This window comes from Mizuhopecten yessoensis, unplaced genomic scaffold (assembly GCF_002113885.1).
Source record: "Mizuhopecten yessoensis strain PY_sf001 unplaced genomic scaffold, ASM211388v2 scaffold10847, whole genome shotgun sequence".
NCBI lineage: Eukaryota > Metazoa > Mollusca > Bivalvia > Pectinida > Pectinidae > Mizuhopecten > Mizuhopecten yessoensis.
In genome coordinates, this window is record NW_018408751.1 from 604,824 (window position 1) to 630,059 (window position 25,236).

Sequence of the window (25,236 nt, forward strand, 5' to 3'; positions counted from 1 at the left end):
TGGAGGGGTGTTAAGATGGCGGTGGGGGGGTTACAGGAGGGGCATTCATGAAGGAGGTGAGGGGTTAAGGGAGGAGTGTTGATGTCATGAGGAGGGAGAGGGGTGGAGGTGTGTTTACTAGTCGGGTCAATGGTCAATTGTTATCAATAAAGTTTCCTTTATCATTAAGATTATGAATCTAAAGACTTCAAAAGTATTGGAAAATTGGAAAAGACTTCAAGTCATTATAGAGACTTGGTCAGTCCAAGTAGTCATGACATGATGCAAAAATCAAGAATTAAGATCAAACCATGCAGTTTTGGTAAAAACAGGTCATGATATTCACTCTAGAAAGTATTAACCAATCAAGAGAACCGATCACAAGATAGGTCAGTAACCAATTTAAGTGTATAAAAATAAATAGCTACAGTAATATGAAGGAGCATTCAACAACATTGGCAGAGTGAGTAAGTAGCCAATCACAGTGAGGTTTACAGATAATTCATTCATGTACAATGACCAATCAGAGTTAGCATTACAGATGAACATAATAACTGATAGGGTGAGAAAGTGACCAATCAGAGTCAGTCTAATAGATCATTCATGGGATTAGAAAGTGACCAATCAAAGTGAAACTAACAGATCATTCATAGGGTGAAAATGTGACCAATCACAGTTGGCCTAACAGATTGTTTATTTATAGGACAGGTGTTGGTCAATCATTGTGTTGACAGTGTATTCGTGCAGTTTGGGAGGAGTTTGATTGGTGGATCATTCATATGGTGCTGGGTGAAACAACACAAACACAACACAATACCTGGACTACCTGAATCGGAGGCCCGTCGCAGGTACAACTCGTAGATACCGCTCACCCGGTTACTGTCCTGGTTCTTTGACCCGCCAAACAGGTTCCTCAGTGTCCTGAAACGAGCACTAAGTTACGCAAATGGTGTTAAGTACGACAAACTCTGGTAACGTGATACAAAGTTGAAACTTTAGCCAGCACTGGTACCAGGCACCAGTTTGCCATCCTGTGTCATGACCTACATCTGTATGCGAATCATTCATCTGTCCCAGCATGCACCACAATGGGAAGTTCAGACAGAAAGCAAGCATGGCCAAGATGAAATTTGATATGCATGCTAACAACGGACATCTCAGAACCAGAATTCTTGTGCTTCTGTCACCTTCTTGAAAAGATAATTGTTCTAGTTTATTCTGTATTTGTCATATTAAATGCCCTCCCAATTTTTCCTTTGAAAGACTGTCAACCTTCTACATTCTCTAGTTCTCCACACTACGCCCTTCTGTTAAACTTAAGTTACTAATAAGAAAGGTAACTCTACTGTAAAACTTAAGTTACCTATTGGACAGGTTACTCTACTGTAAAACTTCAGTTACTAATTAGACAGGTAACTCTACTGTAAAACTTAAGTTACTTATTTGATAGGTAACTCTACTGTAAAACTTCAGTTACTAATTAGACAGGTAACTCTACTGTAAAACTTAAGTAACTTATTTGATAGGTAACTCTACTGTAAATCTTTAGTTACTAAAGACAGGTAGACAGGTTACTTTACTGTAAAACTTAAGTTACTTATTGGACAGGTTACTCTACTGTAAAACTTTAGTTACTACAGACAGGTAACTCTACTGTTAAACTTTAGTTACCTCTACTGTAAAACTTATGTTACTACAGACAGGTAACTTTACTGTAAAACTTTAGTTACTAAGAAGACTAGTAACTCTACTGTAAAACTTATGTTACTAAGAAGACAGGTAACTCTACTGTAAATCTTTTGTTACTAAGAAGACCGGTAACTCTACTGTAAATCTTATGTTACTAAGAAGACTGGTAACTCTACTGTAAAACTTATGTTACTAAGAAGACAGGTAACTCTACTGTAAAACTTATGTTACTAAGAAGACCGGTAACTCTACTGTAAATCTTATGTTACTAAGAAGACTGGTAACTCTACTGTAAAACTTTTGTTGAACTGGAACAAAGTATCTCCTAATAACAACCAACTCTAAATGACAAAAGGTTTCCTTTGGAGCACAGGCTTTTATGAAGTGCATTTTACAGTTGTGTTCACAGAATATATAAGCATACAAGGGTAGCAGACTTAAGGCACACAATATCAAATGCTGGATGAATACTATTAATGAAATACTATTGATTAAATACCTTATGTAAACCGTACAGAATGAATTTTAGCAGTGACGTTCCACAAATTGTCTATAAACAGATCACTAGTATTTCACTCATGATTTAAAATGATGTTAAAACACAGCCAAACATAGTTAAATCATCCAGTACTGTGACATCAAATAAAACGATTTTTTTTTTCACTATTTGATATCGGCCTTGTAATCCAGCCATTTCATATTGTAGCAACATTAGCTGAGAGTGAGTTTGGCTGTGTCACCAGACTATGTGGTATTCACCTTCATATTTAACAATGGAAATCAAATGAATGTTCCATTATGAGATATTTAAGACACATGTAATATGCTATTATTTAAGATTCAGTCGTAAAGAGATAACAAAGACATTGGAATCATCATCTGTTGTACGAACGCTGACATGTGTGAATCGTAACGAGGGGGAAATGCTGATGCATGCTGGAATGGATGAATCGTTCTGGTTGCCCACAGGATGGCGCTGCATTAGCACAAGATTCACAACAGACAACAGGAAAATGAAGCATTCCCTCTTTATAACATGCAACAGCATACATGATAATTTAGCTTCTGCATTACAGGTGAGGCGTGCTGCCACATACATTTTAGCATAGAGTTATGACCTTTATCGTATCTTACACAACAGCAAAAGCAGACTTAACCAAGTACATACATACATATTTATATCGAATATACATGTACAACATAAATATTATCAATATATAATGTTCAATGAGTTTATCAGAGAAAGGGTCCCAATTGACTTAATCAGTTTAATTGCATCGACATGCTATTTATAACTTTTTTTTTTTTAAATATTTCAAAGCTATTTTGCAAGTAAATGACCTTGTAAGTGAATGACTTTGACACTTTTGTGACCATATAGATAAATGACCTTGACATTTACAATGCTCTTTAAGTAATGACTGACCTCGACATTTTAAAATGACCTTATAAATAAAAATGATCTTGGCATTTTACAATGACCTTGAAAAAAATGACCTTGACATTTTACAATGACCTTGCAAGTAAATGACCTCAACATTTTACAATGACCTTGCAAGAAAATGACCTTGACGTTTTGCAATGACCTTGCAAGTAAATGACCTCGACGTTTTACAATGATCTAGTAAGAAAATGACCATGAAATGTATATGACTAAACAGGTAGATAACCTCAACACTTTAAGATGACCTTGTAAGTATAAATGACCTTGACCCGAGTACATACCTTGACGTGGATATCTTGGTGTCCCTTGAGTGAACAATAACACACAGATCCTTGGTGATACAGGCGGGCTGATCACAGTTCTCCACCTCAATATACGCCGACAACGTCATGTACACACGTTCTCCCGATGACGTCATGCGGTTGAGAAGATTGGAGTTGTGGAGGGAGCTATCCCAGGCTGCCTCAAAGCGGAAATATATTCTGGAAAGTAAGATATTAAAATGATCAGGTGAGTCTCTTGTGGCATAAAAAAAAATCAGGGTTGTGAATATTTAAGCATTTGTGATTATAGATTATTACATTAATTCCAAAAAATGAAAAAGATTTAATTTTGAATGCAAAAGCTAAATTTTGTTATCTTAGCTGTAATCTTTTGTCATAATGATTGTGAATGATACTTATAACATACCTGTAAGTTTTCATTAAAATTGTACATTAGAGGTTTGGAGAGATATCCGTCATCTTCAGGACACTGCATGTAGGCAGGGGGCATTGACTCAAGAACAGTACAAATGTAAATTTAAAGAGTTGGAGTGGGTTAACCTGTCGTCTCCAGAGTCCTGTATGTAGGAGGCAGGGAACAGACTTAGAGACAGTATATGTGAGGGATAGAGAGAGAGAGATTACCTGTCGTCTCCAGGGTACTGTATGTAGGAGGCAGGGAACAGACTTATAGAGACAGCATATGTGAGGGATGGAGAGAGAGAGATTACCCGTCGTCTCCAGGGTACTGTATGTAGGAGGCAGGGAACAGACTTAGAGACAGTACTGTGGTCTCCATGTCGGAGTCTCTGTACTCAGGTGTAGTGCGGATACGTCCTGCAGAATTAAGAAATGATATAAATGTTTAACCCATTTACCCCTGGAATCACATGTGAACCTTACCAAATCAAAGACTAGGCAAATCCAGTTTAAAAATGTAGGGGTGAATGAGTTAGAGAGATTCAATTTTGAATTGAAACATCTCATGAATAATTACAAAGGTTATAAAATCATATCACAATACGATACAATACACTATGATAACGGCTACATATAACGTCATTCCTGCATGTAACACTGTAAATTGGGAAATTTTCACTGCAGTTTTATTTTGCCTTTTTTTTACTCGGCAATAAAGGCAAATTTATCATAACAGCGAATATAACAGCTTACCCTATATAGTAATTACACGTGAAAGGCGAAATTAACAATGGGTGAAAAGATATTTTAATAGTGAAGGGTGAATATTTGCCATGGTGAAGTTTCCCTGTATACAGTAAGTAGATGGCTGTACTGTATTGTGGGACGTTTAGGATGTGGTTATATCTAGATTTCTTTGGTGTGAAGATTAAATGAGCCGAATTTCAACACTCCAAAATATCCAACCATTACAATAAATTACTAACCTTGTATGAGGGGAAAATATGTAATTTATATAGACGTACCAACAACCAGTTCCTTGACGTCTTTCCAGATCAGGTCCGTCTCTGGACTCTGGTCCTGCATGATAGTGATGGCGATTCGACGCTGAATACCCTGGTGTAACATGTACGTCCCCATGCATGGCTGGTCATCGCTGTGATCCACTACAGCCGGCACATACCTGTGGACGGAGGTGCAAGTACCATGAAACACTTGTGAAATTTGCACTGATCTTTACACAGAAACATAATGTGAAAGATGCAGATGTTCAAATTTTTTTTTTTTTTAGAAGAAGATGGTGCATTTTAATGTAGAATATGGCTGGTTACATTGAGATAACAAAATTATCTCCCTTTCAGAAATCATTTAGGCATATATATAGTAACTGTAAGGTGTTGCTTGTGAATTTAATACTTATTAATATGCATGAAATCAGCTGATTTTAGGATGAGTGAGCCATGACAGCCATTTTGTCTCTAGACATTTTTTTTACTTGTTGTTATCTCCCTTGGAAGAGTTCTTCTTACAATGTATGAATTAGTGTTTTCCCAACATGAGCATGATATTTACACAGCAATAGTACAAAGTATATATACTGATATAATAACTGATTCACACTTACCAGCAGGCTGTATGAGTTTGTATCATCAAATTAGTTTATGTAAGAAAGTTTCGTGTTTGAACATCTGTATTTCTAGCTAATACTTACTCTCCATTGGGTGCCAGCTCACAAATCTCAAACCAGACGAGGAGGTCGTACAGGGAGTGGACATGGCTACCACTGTAGACAGAAATGGCAGGTTTGACTCGTTCACATAATTATACACAAAATTAGCTTACTACATTCCTCTGGGTCTCTGGGTATAAATATCTATAAATATATCCAGCAATAAGCCCATGCCTGGTAATAAGCCCACCCATATATATTGTATCTCGGTAGAAATGCAAACAAATGCTATTAAACTTCTTGACCTGTGATAAGTCTGTCTCCTGTCTTGAGATTATGAGTTTGACCCCTTTGGCATATTGCAGGATTTATATATATAATGGTATTCATTTTTATGGTTTTGTTTCAATCAACTTATCTTCGAAGGTCTGAATTCACAGTATGAACAATTACATATCATTAACTGTAAACTGAAAAATTCTAATTTGTGATTAAATGTCCAAATGAATTTACACAAAAAACATCTTCCAAAATATATATGATTTGTTGTTATTATATTTCCCCTTACTGAAATTTCAACTGTAGATGATTTTCTGTGGTTTCTGGTTTAATTTTTTCAAGGAAGTGAAAAGCATTAAATAGATTTTTTGAAAATACCTAAAAACATTTGTTACCAAATATACCATATTTATCTTGTAAGATGCCATGGGGGCCATCATATAGTCGCCGACTCAAAGTAAGGGATGGGCAAATTTCATGACAATGTACAAGCATTTGTTGGCCTTTTTTCTAAACAGCAATAACTAGAGGGATGGACTTATTACCAGGCATGGGCTTATTGCTAGATAAATATGGTATGCATTATTTTAAAATAAAAATTATGATCATGAAATTCCGAAGAAAAGAAAACAGATTTATATACGTTTCTCGGTGATTTCATCAGTATAGCTATGATCATGAAATTCAGGAGAAAAGAAAACAAGATTTATATGCGTTTCTGGGTGATATAATGAATACCGCTTCAGCAAAGGATGTGATGGTACGAAATGATGAATTTAAATTCAGACAAAATTACCTTTTCTGTTTATAGATTCTTATCACACAAAATCTACAAGCTTGATTGAGGCGTTGGAAGGGGAGCAAGTAAAGGAAAGAACTGAACAAGCCAATACAACACATTCTTCAGCAAAGTAATGTTAAGTGCAATGTGCAAAAAGAAAACCGGTGTTAGGTATTAGTTGTGGTGATGGAGGGAGCCATTTTTATTAAGTAATTTTTGTTATTGCAAAACAAGTCAACCCAATACAATGATCTCTGGGCATTTCTTCTGAAATTTTAAAATCGGCATGAAAATTAGAAGATATTTTTTTGCCTATACAATCGTTACATTTTCAGTTCATCACCATGGTTACAAGACAGTATGTATCAATATGGCTACAAAAATGAGTATTTTTATAGCAATATACAGACCATAAATATAAACTTCATCTATTTTACAACAATTATGAATCAAGGTTTTATAATTTATATTAATCACTCTTGTTGGCCTGGATGATAGCCCGCTGTGGGTTTTAATGTGTAAGGAAAGCGGAGTAACCGGAGAAAACCCACGTAGTCAAGCAGGTGACCTCATACATTTTCACGTCCAATCGGGCAATCGAATCCCAGCAGCCTTGGTGAATGACAAGTGCGCCCTCGACTGCACCACCCGACCACCTTCTACAGACCATACGAGTATTGCTCTAGTTACATGACAAGAGTAATGTATCGCTATGGTAACATAACAACAACATTACTATAGTACCAAGACATGTATATATCATATGGTTATATGACAGGAATATTGCTATGGTGACAAGACAGGAGTATCGCTATGGTGACAAGACAAGCTTATTACTTTAGCAACAAGACAGAATTATTGCTATGGTTACGAGACAAAAATATCGCTATAGTGACAAGACAAGCTTATTAATTACTCTAGCGACAAGACAGGATTATTGCAATTGTTACAAGATAAAATATCGCTATGGTGACAAATTAAGACATGTATCGCTGAAGTGACAGGACAGGATTATTGCTATGGTTACAAGATAAAATATCGCTATGGTGACAAATTAAGACATGTATCGCTTAAGCGACAGGACAGGATTATTGCTATGGTTACAAGACAAAAATATCGCTATGGTGACAAGACAAGCTATATTACTTTGGCGACAAGGCAGGATTATTTCTATGGTTACAAGACAAAAATATCGCTATGGTGACAAGACAAGCTTATTACTTTGGCGACAAGACAGGGTTATTGCTAGGGTTACAAGATAAAATATCGCTATGGTGACAAATTAAGACATGTATCGCTTAAGTGACAGGACAGGAGTATCGCTATGGTTACAAGATCAAATATTGCTATGGTGACAAACTAAGACATGTATCAGTGACTTGAAGGAGTATCACTATGGTTACAAGATAGAAATATCGCTATGGTGACAACTTTCCGTAAATTCATGTCCAACACCGTGAGACTTTATCAGCTGTGAAAATCTGTGAGATATTGCCTCACGCCGTGAGATCTGGCATGTATGGTGACAAGACAAGTATCACTTTGGTGACAAGACAGGACTTCTGCTAAAATAGTATCACTTCGGTCACCAGACAGAAATATCACTATGATTAAATAAAATGAGTAACAGTACGTATAAGACAAAAGAACAGCTATTGTTTAAAGACAAGAAGGCTAGGACAAGAGGAGACGGAGGTGTCAGTGTGTTATTGGTACCTACAGTATGTAAGGTGTCATGGGAGCTACTTCGATGTCTGGACTTCGACCTGAGTCATAGAACCTACGGTAAAGAAAAGGACAATCAAAGCATTGGTCAACACCGGTCAATCTTTAACACTGGCCAGTTGTGAACGCCGTTACAAGCCCAGCCACCAACATACCGCCAAGCAAAGCGCAAACAAGCTAATCAGTGGACAGCCACTGTAGATTGGGGTCTGGTTGTATCAAAATATCACTAAGTCTTTTTTCCCGATGTATCTCTTATCTCCAGTGCAACCTCATCAATGCAGCAATTGTCATGACTACAAAATTTTGGTGCCTACCAGTGCAGCATTGAACCAATTTTCTAACTATGGTAGCCCTGATCCAAAAGCATTATAATGTTTAAGATATTGGTATTTGTTACGTTTTTTAAAGATAGCAAACTATCGGTTAATCTCATTGGAGGTCTCAATATTTCAATTACCAGGTACACAAAATTTTTGCTGACTAATTATTTGAAACATACAATGTTGCATTCAAACACATAACCCTTGAAAGATAGGCGGCATGGCCGATATTGAGTTATTTTCATTAAAATTTTAGGATACATTAATGAGATGGCACTGTATTATTATATACCAACTTTTATTAAATTACCGCATATGTATATTGATAGAAAATTTCTTTTTTATGAATCAAATTTAAAAATTTAAATTTATGAATTTCATTTTTGAAATTTGATACTCATTTATACATTTTTTTTTCTTTTTAATCTTACCCCAATCTACAGCTTGTTTTCGTAACGCAACAAAAAAATGACATTCTGTATTAGTAGCTTTAGTACTTTGTTAACATTCCCATGACTCTTAAACACCTGATGTGACTTTAACTGATGATAAATACAGAATTCAAGCTATTAACTCCCCATAGAAAGTGTATACATCACATAAAAACAAGCCATTATTTAATCATAAATAATACATTACTGAATATTTGTATCCTGTTTTGTCATATGCATGTAAGTTAGTAATTACAAATATTTAAACATATCAAAATAAAATAAATATTCAATATGAAACTTGGATTGTTTTACCATCGTAAGTGAATTGATAAAATAACTGATAATAAATTACAAAGATTAAGAAAATATATAATAAAACAAATATCCTGAATTTTCACTAGAGAACTTAAAAATACACTAAGAAATAAGAAAAAGTCAAATACAATGAATATATAAACAGAATATAACAAATTCATTATAAATATTATGTTTAGATTAATGAAGATTTGATTTTCAACAAATAATCATAGAAGGCTATATGTACAACACAATAGAAAAAAAACAAGGCAGTGAGGAAATTTTATCCAAAATACGACAATTTGTCAAAAAAGCCCAGCAGTCTGAGGATTTCTTAGTCCTGAATCCTGATATATGTATCAACTCTTTATTTATTCTCGGGTGAACAACAGATATATAACATGCTACGGTACATACTTTTACTGTTGACAACAACGAAACCACACAAGACTTCAATATGTAGTTTTAGGGTTTTATTTACCATAAATGCAGTATCTGTACTATTAAGGGCCCCATCCCTTTTTCTTCGTCTTGAGAATCGAGTCACTTCATTACAATTTACTGACTATAGATTTGAGAAACAGCACTTAACCCACTGACACCTATTGATGCATTTGGACTGCTCCATTATCACAGTCCATTGTCGAAATACAGGGGTGTTTTTGCTAATATGTAACTTTACAGACTTTGTAAAGCTGTACTGTTTATACGGGTATTCTTATCAACCACATGCTCAATAGGTCATGAAATTAGTAAAGTTAAGAATTAATTTGTGTGTTAGTATTAATTAGTAAAAAGCTACGCATTAAATGAAGACAAATTAGTGAACCAACATTGATGAGGAAATCGTCACATGTTGATTGTTTCCATGACAACAATGTGTGCGTGTCCTTACCCTGGACTTGTAAACTTAGTAACATCTATCAATAAATCCTGCTTTGTGCCAGACTTCTTATCAGATCTGCGACAACAAAAGAAAACATGAAAACAAAAAATGTAAACAAATATTAAACCAAATAAAACAACAATGAAGAAAGGAGGTAAACATTGAGATTCAAAACCCTTATATTCTGTCTCATGTGTTACTGTACCAGAACGGGACAGTACCCAAAATGGGACAGTACCCAAAGCGGGACACTCGTGGGAAAACCGTCCAGGAAACTATCATGCAGTTCAAAGGAGTAATTTAATACAATCACTTTTCACTTAATGATACTTTTATGTGAATTTAACTGTATAATAGATTTATTGGCTGCTGAAAATCGCTACATGAACAGTTTGAAAGTAAGAATAAGTACGAAAACAAAACATTGGTAGTTCACGTACTGTAGGAATACTCTTTTTAGAAACTGTGCTTAACTCATTCACCCCTGAAGTTTCATAATGAACTATTCCAACCTTTGAATTGGGAGAGTTCAAATGTGTCTTTAGGGGTGAATGAGTTAAAATACATTTAAGTTCACCTTGTCTGTATGGCAGTAATTATGTTTTGTCCCCAACAGTCAATTACTTCTAATGTTTCTTGCTTCTTGAGATGTTTCCTTAAGGAAATCTTGGACTAGTCACATTGACGTAGGGCTAGCAAGTAATCTATTCAACTAGACCTGTGGACTACAGGGCAAAAAAAGTTAGTGTCTAACCCTGTAATGTGTCATTTCACTGAAATTTCATAACCTGGACAGGGACTAGAATGACACTGCACCCGGTTACATTATATTGACCTAGCTTATTAGAGGTGCCTGGAAAGACCATGCCAGAAAAGAATATGGACTTTACGTACAAGGTTTTGTAATGGAGGCAAAAGGGCACGGTAGTCTAGTGATAGGACGCCGGGCTCATGACCGAAGGGTTGTGGGTTCGAGTCACGGCACGGCACTGTGTTGTATCTTTGAGCAATATACTTTACTCCGCTTGTTCCAGTCTACTCAGCTGTAAATGAGTATGAGGTTGGGCAGTGCTAGAATTGTAGAATGCTAGCTGTGAGCGCCAAAATTGCAGCCCCAGCTGGATGCTCCAAAGGGAGTTGAGAAAGATATTGGCTGGTTGGAAAGGCCCTATAACCATGGATAATAATTTGTGAACCACTTTGAGACAACCTACACACTAGGTTGTGATAAAGCAGTATATAAGAACCACAAATTATTAATTAATAATTAAAAGAATCAATTGCATTTTTTTCCAATCCAGGTAAGGAAACATTTGTCAATTTTGAATATAGTCATTTGAAACATCAATTTTGTTCTAGGTTGATATGTATTCTTTGATGAAAGAGTTTTGAATCTCAGGTATTTACAACAGCAAAATGGTACACAAAATCAAATGTAATAAAAACAAAAGTACAAGAAAAAGGCAAAATCAATAATTCAGGTCGTAATCTATAATCACTAGTTATACGTTTATGCAGTGTGTTTAGCGCACCTTCTTACAGACAAACTTGCGGATAATCAAAGAACCATTTGGAAATAAGCCTTACATTTGGGAGCATTAAGCCCAGTACACTGCATTTGTTTATCATTTTTGAAAAGCTGTAGGTGCAGATATTTCAACTAATGTGAATGTGGATTCTGCTCATTTTTGAACTTGACCTGAGCATTTCATTAATACGCAAATAAATATCACGTTCGACTAAAATACAATTGTGGCAGAACCGGACTAGGTCAATCATCAGCAACCAGATAGCTCAACTGGCAGAGCATCCGTCTAGAGTTCAGAGGGTCCAGGGTTCGAACCCCGGTCTGGCTGTGTATTTTCCCTTCCCCTGTTACACATTTATAGTTTGAGAAATTATTATCCAGAATGCAATGGCCAATCAAAATAGAGAAAGTACCTGGAAACTGAATGGAATACAAATGGAATATGCTTAAATTTTATGAGTTTTCCCATGATGTATCCATATACCAAATTTGACTGACATACATCAATATTTAGGAAAGTTATCGCCCAGAGTGCATCAGCAAATCAGGGAAGATTGATAAATATGCATGAATTCCTATAATCGTCAGATTGAGTCCAAGTATTGCTGCCATGCAAGCATATTCCAAGTTAGGATGAATTCAATATTTATTTATTTAGAGAAGTTTGTTGCCTAGAAACACTGTGTGACAGATTGAAGGACCTATACAAACTGAAACTATTTCCTTTATTTAAAAAAAAAGAAAAGAAAATTAAGACTAAACAGTAAATAAGGAACTGTACTGAAATAAAAAGGTCCAAAGCATACAATAGTTATCTACTTGTGTCATTTTCAGATCACTGGCAATTTTAATTTTCAGAGGCGCAAATAGAACTAAAACTAATAATGCCAAATTAATAAAAAAAAATATGTTCCTACTTTCAGTTCTGAAATAATTCAGGCATAGGTTTGAAGGAAACCCTTGTTTATTTTGCATATTTTATAATAAAATAAGGTTATATGGATATAGTGTTTCAAACTTGAACCCATTCGTCCCTCCTTTTTTTCAAATGAACTTGCCCAGTCTTTGATTTGGTATGGTTCAAATGTGACTCTAGGGGAAAATGGGTTTAAGATGCCTGTTTAAATTTTTGACCAGGAAAAAAACCGAGTGTAGGCAGTGAAACCTGCAGTATATAGAAAACAGTTTCCATTATTTGTTATTTTATCATTACACTGTGTTAGATCTGAGTATGACACGGAAAAAAATACAATAAATACCCATGGATACTGTACGACAAAAACCCTAACACAACAACTTAATCTGGAAACACAGTACAAGCAAACTGATAAAGGACACGGAAACACAGGCTCATACAACCCACATACCTTGGAGGGGTGATTATACCAAACTTGGGGGAGGGAACCGGTTTGGAAACGGGAATCAATGGCGGGAAACTACGTCGAGGTGGTGGCCTGGAACTGCTGTAAATATGAAGAATTACGACAATTCTCATCAGTCTGATATGAAATTGAATGAAATTTAAGATAACTTTTTATTATAAAATAATGTATTAACAAGAAATTTTACATTGATGGCGAAACACACACACTTTTCTCAGCTGTCATTCTCTTAAGTCTAAAATTCTGCCCTCTTGGTGCCATATAGTGTCTGAATTATCTCTATTGTGTCACAATTGGTCATATACTACACCGAGTTCATATGCAAAATAAACTGTAAACCGGGAAACTTTCGCCCTTCACCGGTAAAATACCCAGTATAAATTTCGACCTTCACATTTAATTACCATGTGTATTATCTTGTTTATTAATGATTGCTGTAATGATAAAAAAAATCGCGCTCACTATGGAGGGCAAATTAAAGACGAAAATTAAAACGCTGCAAAAACTTCCTGGTGTACAGTACGACATGGTTGTATACACTGGATAACGGTTTGTAATTATTTGATATTCTCCATTGAAACAGAAAGCAGAAAAAAAATCATTACAAACCACAACAGATCCATCATTTGGAGTTTTATATTGAAAATCCGCATGATTATTTATCAATCTGATAATACATCTGATCTCTTAAATAACAACATATTTTCATGTTTAAAAAGCCACTTTTTGTTGAAATCATGGACAGTTTTGGTCAATGTACTTACTAAGAAACTGTGTCCCTTGCCTGGTCATGTAGTGGATGTTGTTGGTAATGTCCAAACACTTCAAACACTAGTGGCTGGGACTTGATGTGGTCAATGAAGGACTTTGTCACATTCACGGTAAACTAAGTATAGGGAAACAGAAAGTAAGTCATATTCACAGTGAATTTATATTCACAGTGAACTCAGTATAGGGAAACAGAAAGTAGGTCATTTTTACAGTGAACTTATATATAATTTGTACAGGGAAACAGACAGTAGCTCATAATCAAAGTGAATTACTTTATAAAACCAAAAACCAGGTTAAATTCACATCAAAGTAAAAAGGAAGTAAATCTAATTTGATAAAAAAAAAAAAAACTGAAGATTACTGTGATAAAACTTCATAATGCTGAATATATTTTAAAGAAAGCATTTTCATAATACTTGATGGAAAAATAAGACAGTTATGCTAGTTTACTTGAAGTTTGAATTTACAAGAAGACAATGATCCATAAAAACTCATCAGAATGCCTGAATACCAAAATACCAAAATTTATATTTTTTTTATATTATACCTATGTCACAATTAAAATTCAACACCGAAAATAAAACCTACATTCTGTACATGGTAGAACCCCAGGGGATGACTCTTGCCAGAATTTTTCAGTGGCTCCGTGGAGAAAGCTTCATCATGGCGGTGTAAGAAACTAGAACAAAAAACACACAACTCATAAATCTTTTTTTTTACAATTACTGCTTTTGATTCATATTTGACATAAAGGTTTAATGTGAATGTAACAGAGGTAATTTTTTTCAATGCCTCTGCTAGGAGTCGAACCCGGGACCTCTGGTTTACTAGTCTTACGCTCTACCAAGTGAGCTAAAGCGAAATTCTCCCTAGCAGAATCTGTAGGAAGTGGCTATAATATTTTACCAGGGTGACATGTGTTAATTTGCATATTGTCATTATTCAACCTGAGTATGAATTTGTGTATTGTCATTATTCAACATGAGTATGAATTTGTATATTGTCATTATTCAACCAAAATCTGACCAATGCCTATAATGGGTAAAATAAACTAATGAACTGATAAATACAGTTTTTGTCACTAAGTAGTTGAATTACAGGTTCAATACCAAACAACCTCTTCTGCCATATTACTTATAACACCTCTTCTGCCATATTACTTATGACACAATTGTCCTTACATGACCTTCAAAGTTGATAGCATATAGAAAATTCATTTGAACAAATTTGATATTTCTTTCTTAAAGCAGGCTTAGCTCATTGTACCTTGAAATTTCATAATGTACTATTCCAATCTTTGAATTGGAAGAGTTCAAATGTGTCTTCAGGGGTAAATGAGTTAATCCCATATGATATCAAAACTCTAGGCTTCATAGTTCTTTGTAAGAAGTCATTAAAATGTTTTAACATTAATTCAGACCCCTTTAACTTTTTTTCATTAGGTAATCAATTTGTATGATCTTATAGCCTTTTATCACAGCATGGTTACTCCAAAATATCAGAAAATCAGGAATTTTTAAAAGTGAAATATCGGCTTAATCAGCAAAAACTCAATCATGCTGACTAAATAAATGTTGTTTTTTTGATACATACTTGAACTGGCAGAAGATATCAGCGTATTCAGGACAGATCCCGGAGGCTTCCAGAATGGTGACCCGGAACATGAACTGACTCCCGATCTTGAGATGTTTGGGAAGTTCCCGTTCTTCAATCTCCGGGAATCGGTCTACCTGATTTGTAGTGTCTTCATAACAACGATACGCTTCTGAAAGAAAAGTTTAACAAACTCCCATAAAACTATAAATAAAACAATCTCCTTATTGTCCATTCAGTCAAATAAAGTTGTATTTTATATCAAATGATCATCAAAACATGTCTGAGACTATCGCTCAGAAAAACCTTTGCCTAAAACATTAATTTTCCTACAATATTCTGTATCTTAAGTGAAACCTGCTCCCTAAAATGATATAAATCAACTGATTCATAAGATCGCCTTTGATTTGGATGTCATAAATGATCAGGTAGGTTTTTTGGGTCTATCGCTTGGAGGTTAGGCTAAAAGCATTATATAACATCCATCCTGGATACTCCAGGGGTTATGCTCACTTTTGCTCTGAACCCCTGGAATATGTCATAGCAAAATTGAAGGCTCAGTGTGCACGCTCGCTTTCTCTCTCTGAACCCCAGGAATATGTCAAAGCAAATTTGAAGGCTCAGTGTGCACCACCCTATGGATGAGACGAGAAGACTAGTTTGATCCTTTGATGTACATCAAAAGAATCTCGCGGTCATATAACGGTAAAAATTGACAGGCTTGGAAGTCAGGGGGTTGCTCATTTCTAATCTTCAAAGGACAGGTATCAGCCTAGCGATTGGTCAGGTTTTTTTTACCTGAGACCAATCAAACAGCTATCTTGCAATTGGTGACTTCAATTTTGCTATGACATATTCTGGGGGTGCATGCAGAGAGCCAAAGTGAGCGTAATCCCTGGAGTATTGAGGATGTATAATGTCTTGATAAAAGTTAGTATCTATTATAGCACATGTAGGTGAATACTGATACAAGGCCTAACTTAAGCAATGAAACCCCAACTTTCGATACAGTATAATACCCTGCACACCCCCTCCCTTCAAATAAATATAAGGAGATATCAGCTGCCATATAAGGACAGAATGGCTATATCTAGTCATAGATGGCGCATCTCTCGATAATGCAGTTCCACTTTAAGCAAATTTTGTAGTATGCGCGATCCCCTAGACACTTGCGTTACCTAACGCAAGTGTCAAAAAGTTGATTAACATGAAGAAGGGTTTAATGACGACAGGATTTATCTGCCCCTGAATCCATGCCCTTCATAGCCTGATAACAAGGGGAGGATTTTCTATCGTTTTACCATCCATGGCATAACAGTTGTCAGGAGTGGTTCCCTCACCCTCTACGTATCTCAGCTCCTCCATTGAGGGCGCCCCCTGGGGGGACATTCTTGCTCGAAGCTGGCTTGTCTTGTCTGGCAAGTGTTTTTGTTTCTGTGAAAAAGAAAGTGAAGACAAGTCAAGCATAAACCTCAATATTGTGTTTTTAAATCGATGAAGAAACCAAATATACTGGACAAATGGAAAATGGCCATACCACAATATGACCTACTGAAATAGGCATATAAAACATGTTTACAGCCATTTCAGTCCTCTGCTATAATATGTTTTTCTTGTATTGTAATTGAGTGTTCTTCAATATCACAATTACAGCTCAAGTGTTCATTATAGACAAAATTTCATTTGGTTCACCAAAAAAATGACAATTTCAAACCCAAATTCTGTTAAAAAACTTGGCACTTAAAAATTATTTTTTTCAATTTCCAATATGCCTGTTCTTATTTTTTTAATTTTTTTTGTGGCTTATAGCTACGGTATGTAATAATTCAAATGTAGCAGATATCATTGTTGAAGTTGAAGTTTTAGGAAATATATGAATTAAAGCTTTCTCCCTTAATATAACTTTTTCCAGGTGGTAAAGCCTGAATTAAGGTAAGGATAAAAATCTGACTTTAAATTATCAAGAAATTTTTCTCAAATCTGAATCTGTGCTTACTATTTGGTAGTAGTCCTTGTCATTGAATGTTATTTTGGCGTTTCCAGACTGCTTAATTCCTGGAGTGTAGTCCGGAGTTTCCTCTTTGTCTGTAAACAAAAACACAGAACTTGTTTAGATCTAGGAAAGAAATAAGTGAGATATACAATGTTCATAGCTGTCAGCCATCTTAATTTTAATTTACTCTGATTATATCAAAACGTCTATTTATGAACCTACAATTTTTATGGAACTTTTGAAGAAACGAACATCTTAATAACAAAACACAATTATACCAGCTTTATATATAGGGGGCAGAACAAAAAAGGGGTCCTACCTGTGATAGCCTGGACTGCCACTCGGAGTGACCCCTTGACCTCTCCCTTTTCACTGACGATGGTCACTTTGTGGACAAGGGGGACTGGGTAATATAGGTTACTCAAATACACAAATGCCCTGAAATGTAATAAAAGGTCAATTTGTATACAGGGGAGATAACTGGGCAGTATAAATCATACAAGTTCACTAGTGCACTGAAATGTATTAAAAGGTCAATTTGTATACAGGGGAGATAACTGGGCAGTATAAATCATACAAGTTCACAAATAAACACAAACGTATTAAAAGGTCAATTTTTATACAGGGGAGATAACTAGATAGTATAATTATACAAATACACAAATGCCCTGAAATTAATTGAAAAGTAAATTTTTATGCATGGGGGGTATAACAGGGCAGTATGAATCGTACAAGTACTTAAATGCTCTGAAGAATAAACCTTGATATATTTATTTGTATGCAGGGTAGATAACTTGGCGGTTTACATTTTTCAGGAACACATACTGAAAGAAACATTATCCCTAATTTGAATGTTAGTTAAATAGCTGTGAAGGTATTTTTTAAAACTTGAACATACATATTTATTTGTTATTTTCAAGTAAATTAACTGTGTAAATAAGTGTAGAACTTACCTGCCGACAAGTCTAAACCATGGGAATCTGTCATAGAATGGATCACCACCTGTCATACTGTCCAGGTTAGGCTCAGGTGATGTGGGCGACAACTCAGCCTCATTATGGTACATTTCCCGCATCAACTCAAGCCTCTGTCTGTGATTGGACAGAAAAATCAAAAACATTAACGTCAAATGAAATCTTACAAAACAATATATTTCAAATTATATCTATTATTTTAATAAAACAAATGTGAAATAATTCTTCTCTAATGAGTCAATGATGTTAATGGTTTTAGTATTAGTAATTTTAGTAACACAATTACTTAAAACAATTTATTTGGTGTTAGTAAATAAGGAAATATGCTACCTTACATATATAGAGTTGTCTCCCCTAGAATATTTTAATTTGCATAATCCAGTAATTAAATATTACATGGATGTTTTTGAGCTTTTTTTCCACATACATTGTACCATCAAATTTGTCATCAATGAATTAAACAAGCTCAAATTACCGTTCGAAAAATGTTTACCAGTTTATAAGTGTGGAATTTATTGGGAGATACATATGGAACGCTATTGACATGTCACAGTAAGGTAGCATGCACCCTTAACTCATTCACCCCTGAAGACACATTTGAACTCTTCCAATTCAAAGGTTGGAATGGTTCATGATGAAATTTCAGGGGTGAATGAGTTAAGTAAAAATTAACAGAGCCTTTGTTCTCTATATACTGTGCAATGGTCAACATTAACACAAATTCATGCAGACTAACATGCCCTTTGATCAATATGTGTTTTTAATTTCAAGAGTAATCATTGCATTTCTTGGCAGATTTCGCCAATGTTACATCATAATGTTATCATTTAGTAATTTTATAACATTATTTCCTATTAACATTGCAATTTCTGTAATGTTTTGAATGTATTGGTTTTTTAAAATACCATTGTTTCGAATCTTTTGTCACAACTGCAATGAGTAAATACTGCATGTCCAATTGCCATTGATAAGCTACAAATTGACAATTCTTGCCAATTCTTATTCTGACAACTTTGAAGCCTGTTTTTGTTCCTTTTATGACTTTTAAACCCTCATGAATATGCTGTCTGAAATAACTTCATAGCTTCATATTCATCAATTCACTAAATTCCATTTAATGTCAAGTTGTTTAATATCATGTTTTGGTTAATATCATGTTTTGGTTATTATCAAGTTTTCATAAAACATTTTTTTTTATTGACATAATATGTAATTTAATTTGTTTTATATCATATAATCAGACATTCAATCTGATTAATATCGTGGTCTTTTGTCAGTTTAACATCTAAAAATTTGTACAGAATTAAATCTAAAAAAACACTACCTATATGATATGTTGATATGGTATCTTTGCTGATCTAGCTGTGATATGTTAAGACAAGGAGGAGGGTGTCTGTTTAGGTTTAACTCATTCACCCCTGAAATTTCATAATGAACTATTCCAACCTCTGAATCGGAAGTGTTCAAATGTGTCTTCAGGGGTAAATGAGTTAAAGTAATATTTTTTGTTATTGATAAAAAAAATACAAAAAATTAACCTATATACTAAAACAGTTAGATTTTCACAGAAAAAACAGTTTCCAATATCAACCTTTTTTGAGAGTAAGTATGTTTAAAGTAAATACACAAATTTATATGGAAAAAAAAAAAAATCAAGGGGAAAAATGAAATGATCATACCCAATAACGACATGCCATAGAATAGCTCATACAGTGCAGTGGTATTGAAATATCAAGATCTTTACAAGATAAAGACAAAAAAAAAGTGTAAAATAAGTCTCTGATCATGACTGATTTGGCAGGACGTTTCTGTTACAAATGTCGCACAAAAACAACAAACTTCAAGTTAAGGATATTTAAGGGACATGGTCAGAATAGATTAGTTTTAAGTAATTTTCTTTATCCCACTTGACTTTTACCAAAGCAGGTAGTTTTTGTCTTATAACTTATCAGTCAATTTCATTTTGTTTACACTTTTGCAATATATCACAGCAACACCAAAAATAATATTATATGTATTTCACATATTTCTCCCAGCTATTAAAATAATTGTAGATCCAAATAACAAATCACAAAATATAGTTAGAAGAGCTCAACCTTAAATACAAAATACATATTAACTATATCAACACCAAAATGATTAAAATCAAGCTGAAAGAAAAAAAAACACAGATCCAGCTTTAAATAAAAAAAAATATCTGAAAACAAAAGAATTGTCAGATCGACTGAACAAAATGCAAAAATTGAAGATAATGCTAAAAATAAAAACAATTAAAAAACAAAAGAATTAAAATAATCATAACAACACAAAAAGCATGACACCAAACAAGGTCAAACAAAGGTCAAACAGATAGAGGTTAAAGGTGAGAGGCGAAGGTCACACAGACACACCTGGATGGGATTAAGTTAATGAAGTTAAAGTAGTTTTGGTGCGGACCACAGCCGACCAGACATTGGAGGAAATCCTGTTTGGCCTCAGGGGTGTCGGGTGATAAGTCGTCGTTATAAATGTCACGCATGAGCTCCAAGCGATGTCTACAATGTTAACGTGTCCAAGCATTGTAACAGCCATTCAAAATTCCATCAAAACCACATACGTTTTCATCTCCCAAAGTTGACACCCAAACTTGACAAATATATTGCAAAAAAGAGGCTTTTCATTTCGTTTCAATTCTACTTAATTTGCCATTAACAATAGTTTATGAAACAAATTTTTCTTTTTTTTTTCTTTTTTTCTTATTTGCATAATTTTCCTTCAAATACTTTTACCAAATATCTGACTAAGTATGCAACCAAGTACAGCAATCATTAAATACACTGAAGGGTTTTAAGATATGTTTAAGACAAATTTTTATAGAGTTCGCAGAAAAAGAAAGAGAAAAAAATTGAAAAATATAGAAATATTCTCAATACCAACAGCAATAAGATAAATATAATTTATTGCAAATATTAGAAAACATCCAAAACGAATATTCTAGGTACCAGTTTCTTGATTTGAATATCCTACTAAAAAAGATTTTATTAATTGAAAACGATGTTTTTATATTATTGAATATTTTAAAATACTGATAAACATAATAATGAGACCACAAAATGTTAGTTTTTCTGGCATGCTGCCAAGGACATGTAGCATGTAATCGACAAAGTTGGAACTCATGCTAGCTAGGGTCAGTGGGTGCAGAAAGGGACATAACTCATCTCACAAGCTGGAGAAGGCCACTACAGAACACATCCGGGTCGACACATGAAAGTTGGATTGATTTTTTTGTGTGTACAAAAGTTTTGACATGTTTCAGTATAAATTCAACAGAAAGTATTCTGACACCAATGCCATTGATTCTGTCCATCAAGTTTATTATTTTATTATAAGTTCTGTTCAAAATGATAAACGTCTGTCCAATAGGACGTACATTGTATTGTTGTCTGCTTCACATTATTTGCACTGATCAACATACTTGCAAAGAAAAAAGAATAGGATATATATTAGGCTTAAATTCAGTACCAAAATGCATGGACTCTTCTTTGTAAATATTTCAGCTTCATATAATATCAAAATTTATCAAAATCAACTAAAAGTTCTAGTATGTGAAGGAATTAAAACAGAAAGTGTTTCAATAAATCAGTTTGTTATTGAAAAATCTCTTGGAAAATATTTTCCTATCATGTATTACCAATATAAATGACAAAATATTATTTTTGTTATGTAAATGAAGCAAATTTCTCTTCAGTGATTTTATTTTCAGTTTTGAATATGTAAGATTTTTTTTTTAAATGTCTATTATTCTACCGTAAGAGATATCGGGGAAGCACCTCTTTAAATTTTCGTTAGCTTGAGTGAACAGTAGACAATGGTTTGATATACTTGGATGTAAAACTAGGGAGAAAATCATGCAAGCTACAGTCTAGCACTACAAATGAATATCTTATGGTAAAAATAAAAAGGATTGCTCACAGAATATGGAAAAGGAAAATTTATACAAAAGGGTTCATGAGATGTAGTTGGATGGTCAAGAACAGTGATCTTAAGGAACCTCGTACCTCTGCCAAAAAACCGGAACAAAACTTTGGAGACTGGTTTTTTTTCCGGCATGACTATAGCTTTGATAAATCGTTATTTGAGAAGAAAAGTATACCTTGCGGGGCTTTTATGAAAGAAAAAAAATGAAGATGAAATAAACAAAATCTAACCAGCAATTGTGTTCTGAATGTAAAAATTCTGCATGGCTAGACCAGGATTTCGACCGTGGATTCCAAACTGTTATACTATCGTCCTAACCGCTAACAGACTGAGCTAACTAACTAGTCAACGGAAGTGTCTGGGCCCAACTGTGCTACAGTTATATCCAAATGGAAGTTAAAGGGAGGTTACTGTATCTAAGAAAAAACTACAGTGCAGTGGGACAGGGATCCTTAAGTAACAAACATTTTTTTTTCAAAAAATTAAAACAAAAACTAAAAGTGGGTCTTTTATACCCTTAAAAAAACAAGTTTGGATGACAAGACAAGATTGCAAAATCAAATCAAATCAACTCCTTTTTCAATCTTACTCCTTCAACAAATGAAAATAAAATTACACTGGGTGCACAGAAAAATGTCGGATTTTGTCACAAGATTCCAACTTTGCCGATTAGCGAGAACTTACATGGTGAAAACCACATAAAATCAGCTACAGCACAAATCACAAGAGCTGTACTGTACTCAATATCCAAAACAGAATAAAAAATACTTTAATCTAACTAAATATTACAATATCTAATACTTTTTTTATTATTACATTTTCTCTGGTGTAGTACAAGGTTTTATGATGAAAATAGTGTTATGTTTTTCTCATGTAAAAATTAATACACATTTGTTTATTTTTTGCAGCAACCTGACAAATTAAGGTGCCAAATTTACTGTGATTTTTTTTTTTTTTTTTTTTTTTTTTTTTTTGTCATATTTAAATTATTTCTTTAATTATTTAAGATAAGGTACACTTTATAAACGACCCTTAACAGGACACCAGAGTTCACCGATACATGTACTGGACAAGTGTGTTTACTGAATCCCTAAGGGCTGTCACATGGTCACTGAGTGAAAACTTGTGAAGACAGAATATTGATTTTTGAAAGGAAAGTGACCATGAATTTTAGATGAAGCTTTTCTGGATTAGCAAGGCAACCTTCCAGATTGTTAAATACAATAAATAACCCAGAAATTTGTTTGTATAGGTTAAGTATGCAGATTGTGACTTATCCTGAATGATGGATAGGGAATTAACAAAACAATGACTATACTCAACATGGTTATAATAATTACAGGCAAGCAAATCCATGTGAAATCAAATTCACAGATATTTATCTGTCTTTTTATTTCAAGTTTTCAATATTCTCACTTTGAAAAAAAGTATATTTCAGCCAGTAAGGGTTCAAATTCTGCAGGTAAAAAAGCCATGATAATTTTATTTTTTTAAATATTTGTATGTACCCTTTCACCCCTGTGTAACTTTAGTAGACTCTACTGCACATTGATCTGGAGAAGTCCATAATGGTCTTCAGGGGTGAAAGGGTAAACGAGAGGAGACCCTTAACAGTGGGTAAACAGTGAGTCGGTTTTAACATAGACAGGTATGACAAGAAAATGAGTACCTAAGTTTGTCAAGGCTCCAGTAGTGTGTTGCTCCGTTCTTGGTGTCCTGGACTTCCACGGCAACGATCGTCCTTGGAAACGGGCGTTCAAGGTCACGGTCATCTGAGGACAGGATGTCAGGGGGCAAAGGTGAGTACAAGGTGTCGGTCAACAACACAAACTGGAACTGGACCTGTGAAGTAGGGGAAAGGATTTATAGTAGAGACCATATATCATATATCGTATCGAGATACTTTCTTGTTTATTGTATTAAATTGTTTTGCTTGCCTGTATCGCGATACACTAACAGTACTGAAATTATCAATCAATTTTTATCAAACTCTAAAAAAAAATGTGCTTATTTTACTTCGAGTTCTGAGTTAAAGATGTAGTTCACCGTGTATCACACCCAAAAGTACTAAAAATCTGGGATTGCCGGTTTGATCCTCTGTGGAAGCACACTACTCTCTTTGCTGTTTCATATAGCATTAAAATATCCTCGATATATCATATATAGACGTATTGTTGTAGGAAGCATATGACAACAACAATCATTACACATCATTATATATGGAGGCAAGGTAGTATAGCGGTAGGACGCCGGGCTCGTGACCTAAGGGTGGCCAGTTCGAGTCACGGCACGGCACTGTGTTGTATCTTTGAGCAAGATACTTCACTCTGCTTGTTCCAGTCTACTCAGCTGTAAATGAGTATGAGGTTGGGCAGTGCTAGAATTGTAGAATGCTAGCTGTGAGCGCCAAAATTGCAGCACCAGCTGGATGCTCCAAAGGGAGTTGAGACAGATATTGGCTGGTTGCAAAGGCCCTATAACCATGGATAATAAACTGCTCTGAGACGACCTACAGACTAGGTTGTGAATTAAAGCGGTATATAAGAACCTCAAATTCTTTTCATTGCTATTATTACTCTTCTTTTTCAAGTCTGCATTATCGGGCAAAGACTGTATTAGTGGTAGATACGTGACAGAAGTCATGGAATCCTTGATGAAAAATAAACCGTAGAGAGGTTTTACCAGTCGCCCCGCCAGGAAAAGATTTATTCTAACATTGAATAGCGTGATTGCTTTCTTTAGAGCGATTGTGGGCCCCAGATCTTACCTTCTTGTTGAGCTCCACACTTATTGCATTGGCCTCCTTAAGGAAGATAGCATTGCCCCACAAGTCATCCTGTTAGGGAAAT

At 34.7% G+C, this 25,236-nt stretch overlaps 1 protein-coding gene across 15 annotated transcripts in view; it reads right to left on the reverse strand.

Annotated features, from left to right (window-relative positions):
- The window catches only part of LOC110462944 (kinesin-like protein unc-104), an 83,168-nt gene that overhangs the window by 9,280 nt on the left and 48,652 nt on the right, over positions 1-25,236 (reverse strand). For 3 of the 15 annotated variants that reach the window (XM_021517208.1, XM_021517203.1, XM_021517205.1), the window contains 18 exons: positions 25,155-25,223; positions 24,057-24,229; positions 20,821-20,964; positions 18,410-18,547; positions 17,776-17,894; positions 17,460-17,548; positions 16,765-16,897; positions 15,464-15,635; positions 14,459-14,549; positions 13,864-13,985; positions 13,085-13,180; positions 10,199-10,264; positions 8,245-8,304; positions 5,507-5,578; positions 4,821-4,978; positions 4,107-4,212; positions 3,394-3,594; positions 797-912 (listed from right to left, as the gene is read on the reverse strand). In XM_021517208.1, the coding sequence (XP_021372883.1) occupies positions 797-912; positions 3,394-3,594; positions 4,107-4,212; positions 4,821-4,978; positions 5,507-5,578; positions 8,245-8,304; positions 10,199-10,264; positions 13,085-13,180; positions 13,864-13,985; positions 14,459-14,549; positions 15,464-15,635; positions 16,765-16,897; positions 17,460-17,548; positions 17,776-17,894; positions 18,410-18,547; positions 20,821-20,964; positions 24,057-24,229; positions 25,155-25,223 (2,125 nt within the window). The remainder of the gene's footprint in view (positions 1-796; positions 913-3,393; positions 3,595-4,106; positions 4,213-4,820; positions 4,979-5,506; positions 5,579-8,244; positions 8,305-10,198; positions 10,265-13,084; positions 13,181-13,863; positions 13,986-14,458; positions 14,550-15,463; positions 15,636-16,764; positions 16,898-17,459; positions 17,549-17,775; positions 17,895-18,409; positions 18,548-20,820; positions 20,965-24,056; positions 24,230-25,154; positions 25,224-25,236) is intronic. The other 12 variants (XM_021517218.1, XM_021517213.1, XM_021517209.1 and 9 more) reach the window with 11 other exon arrangements.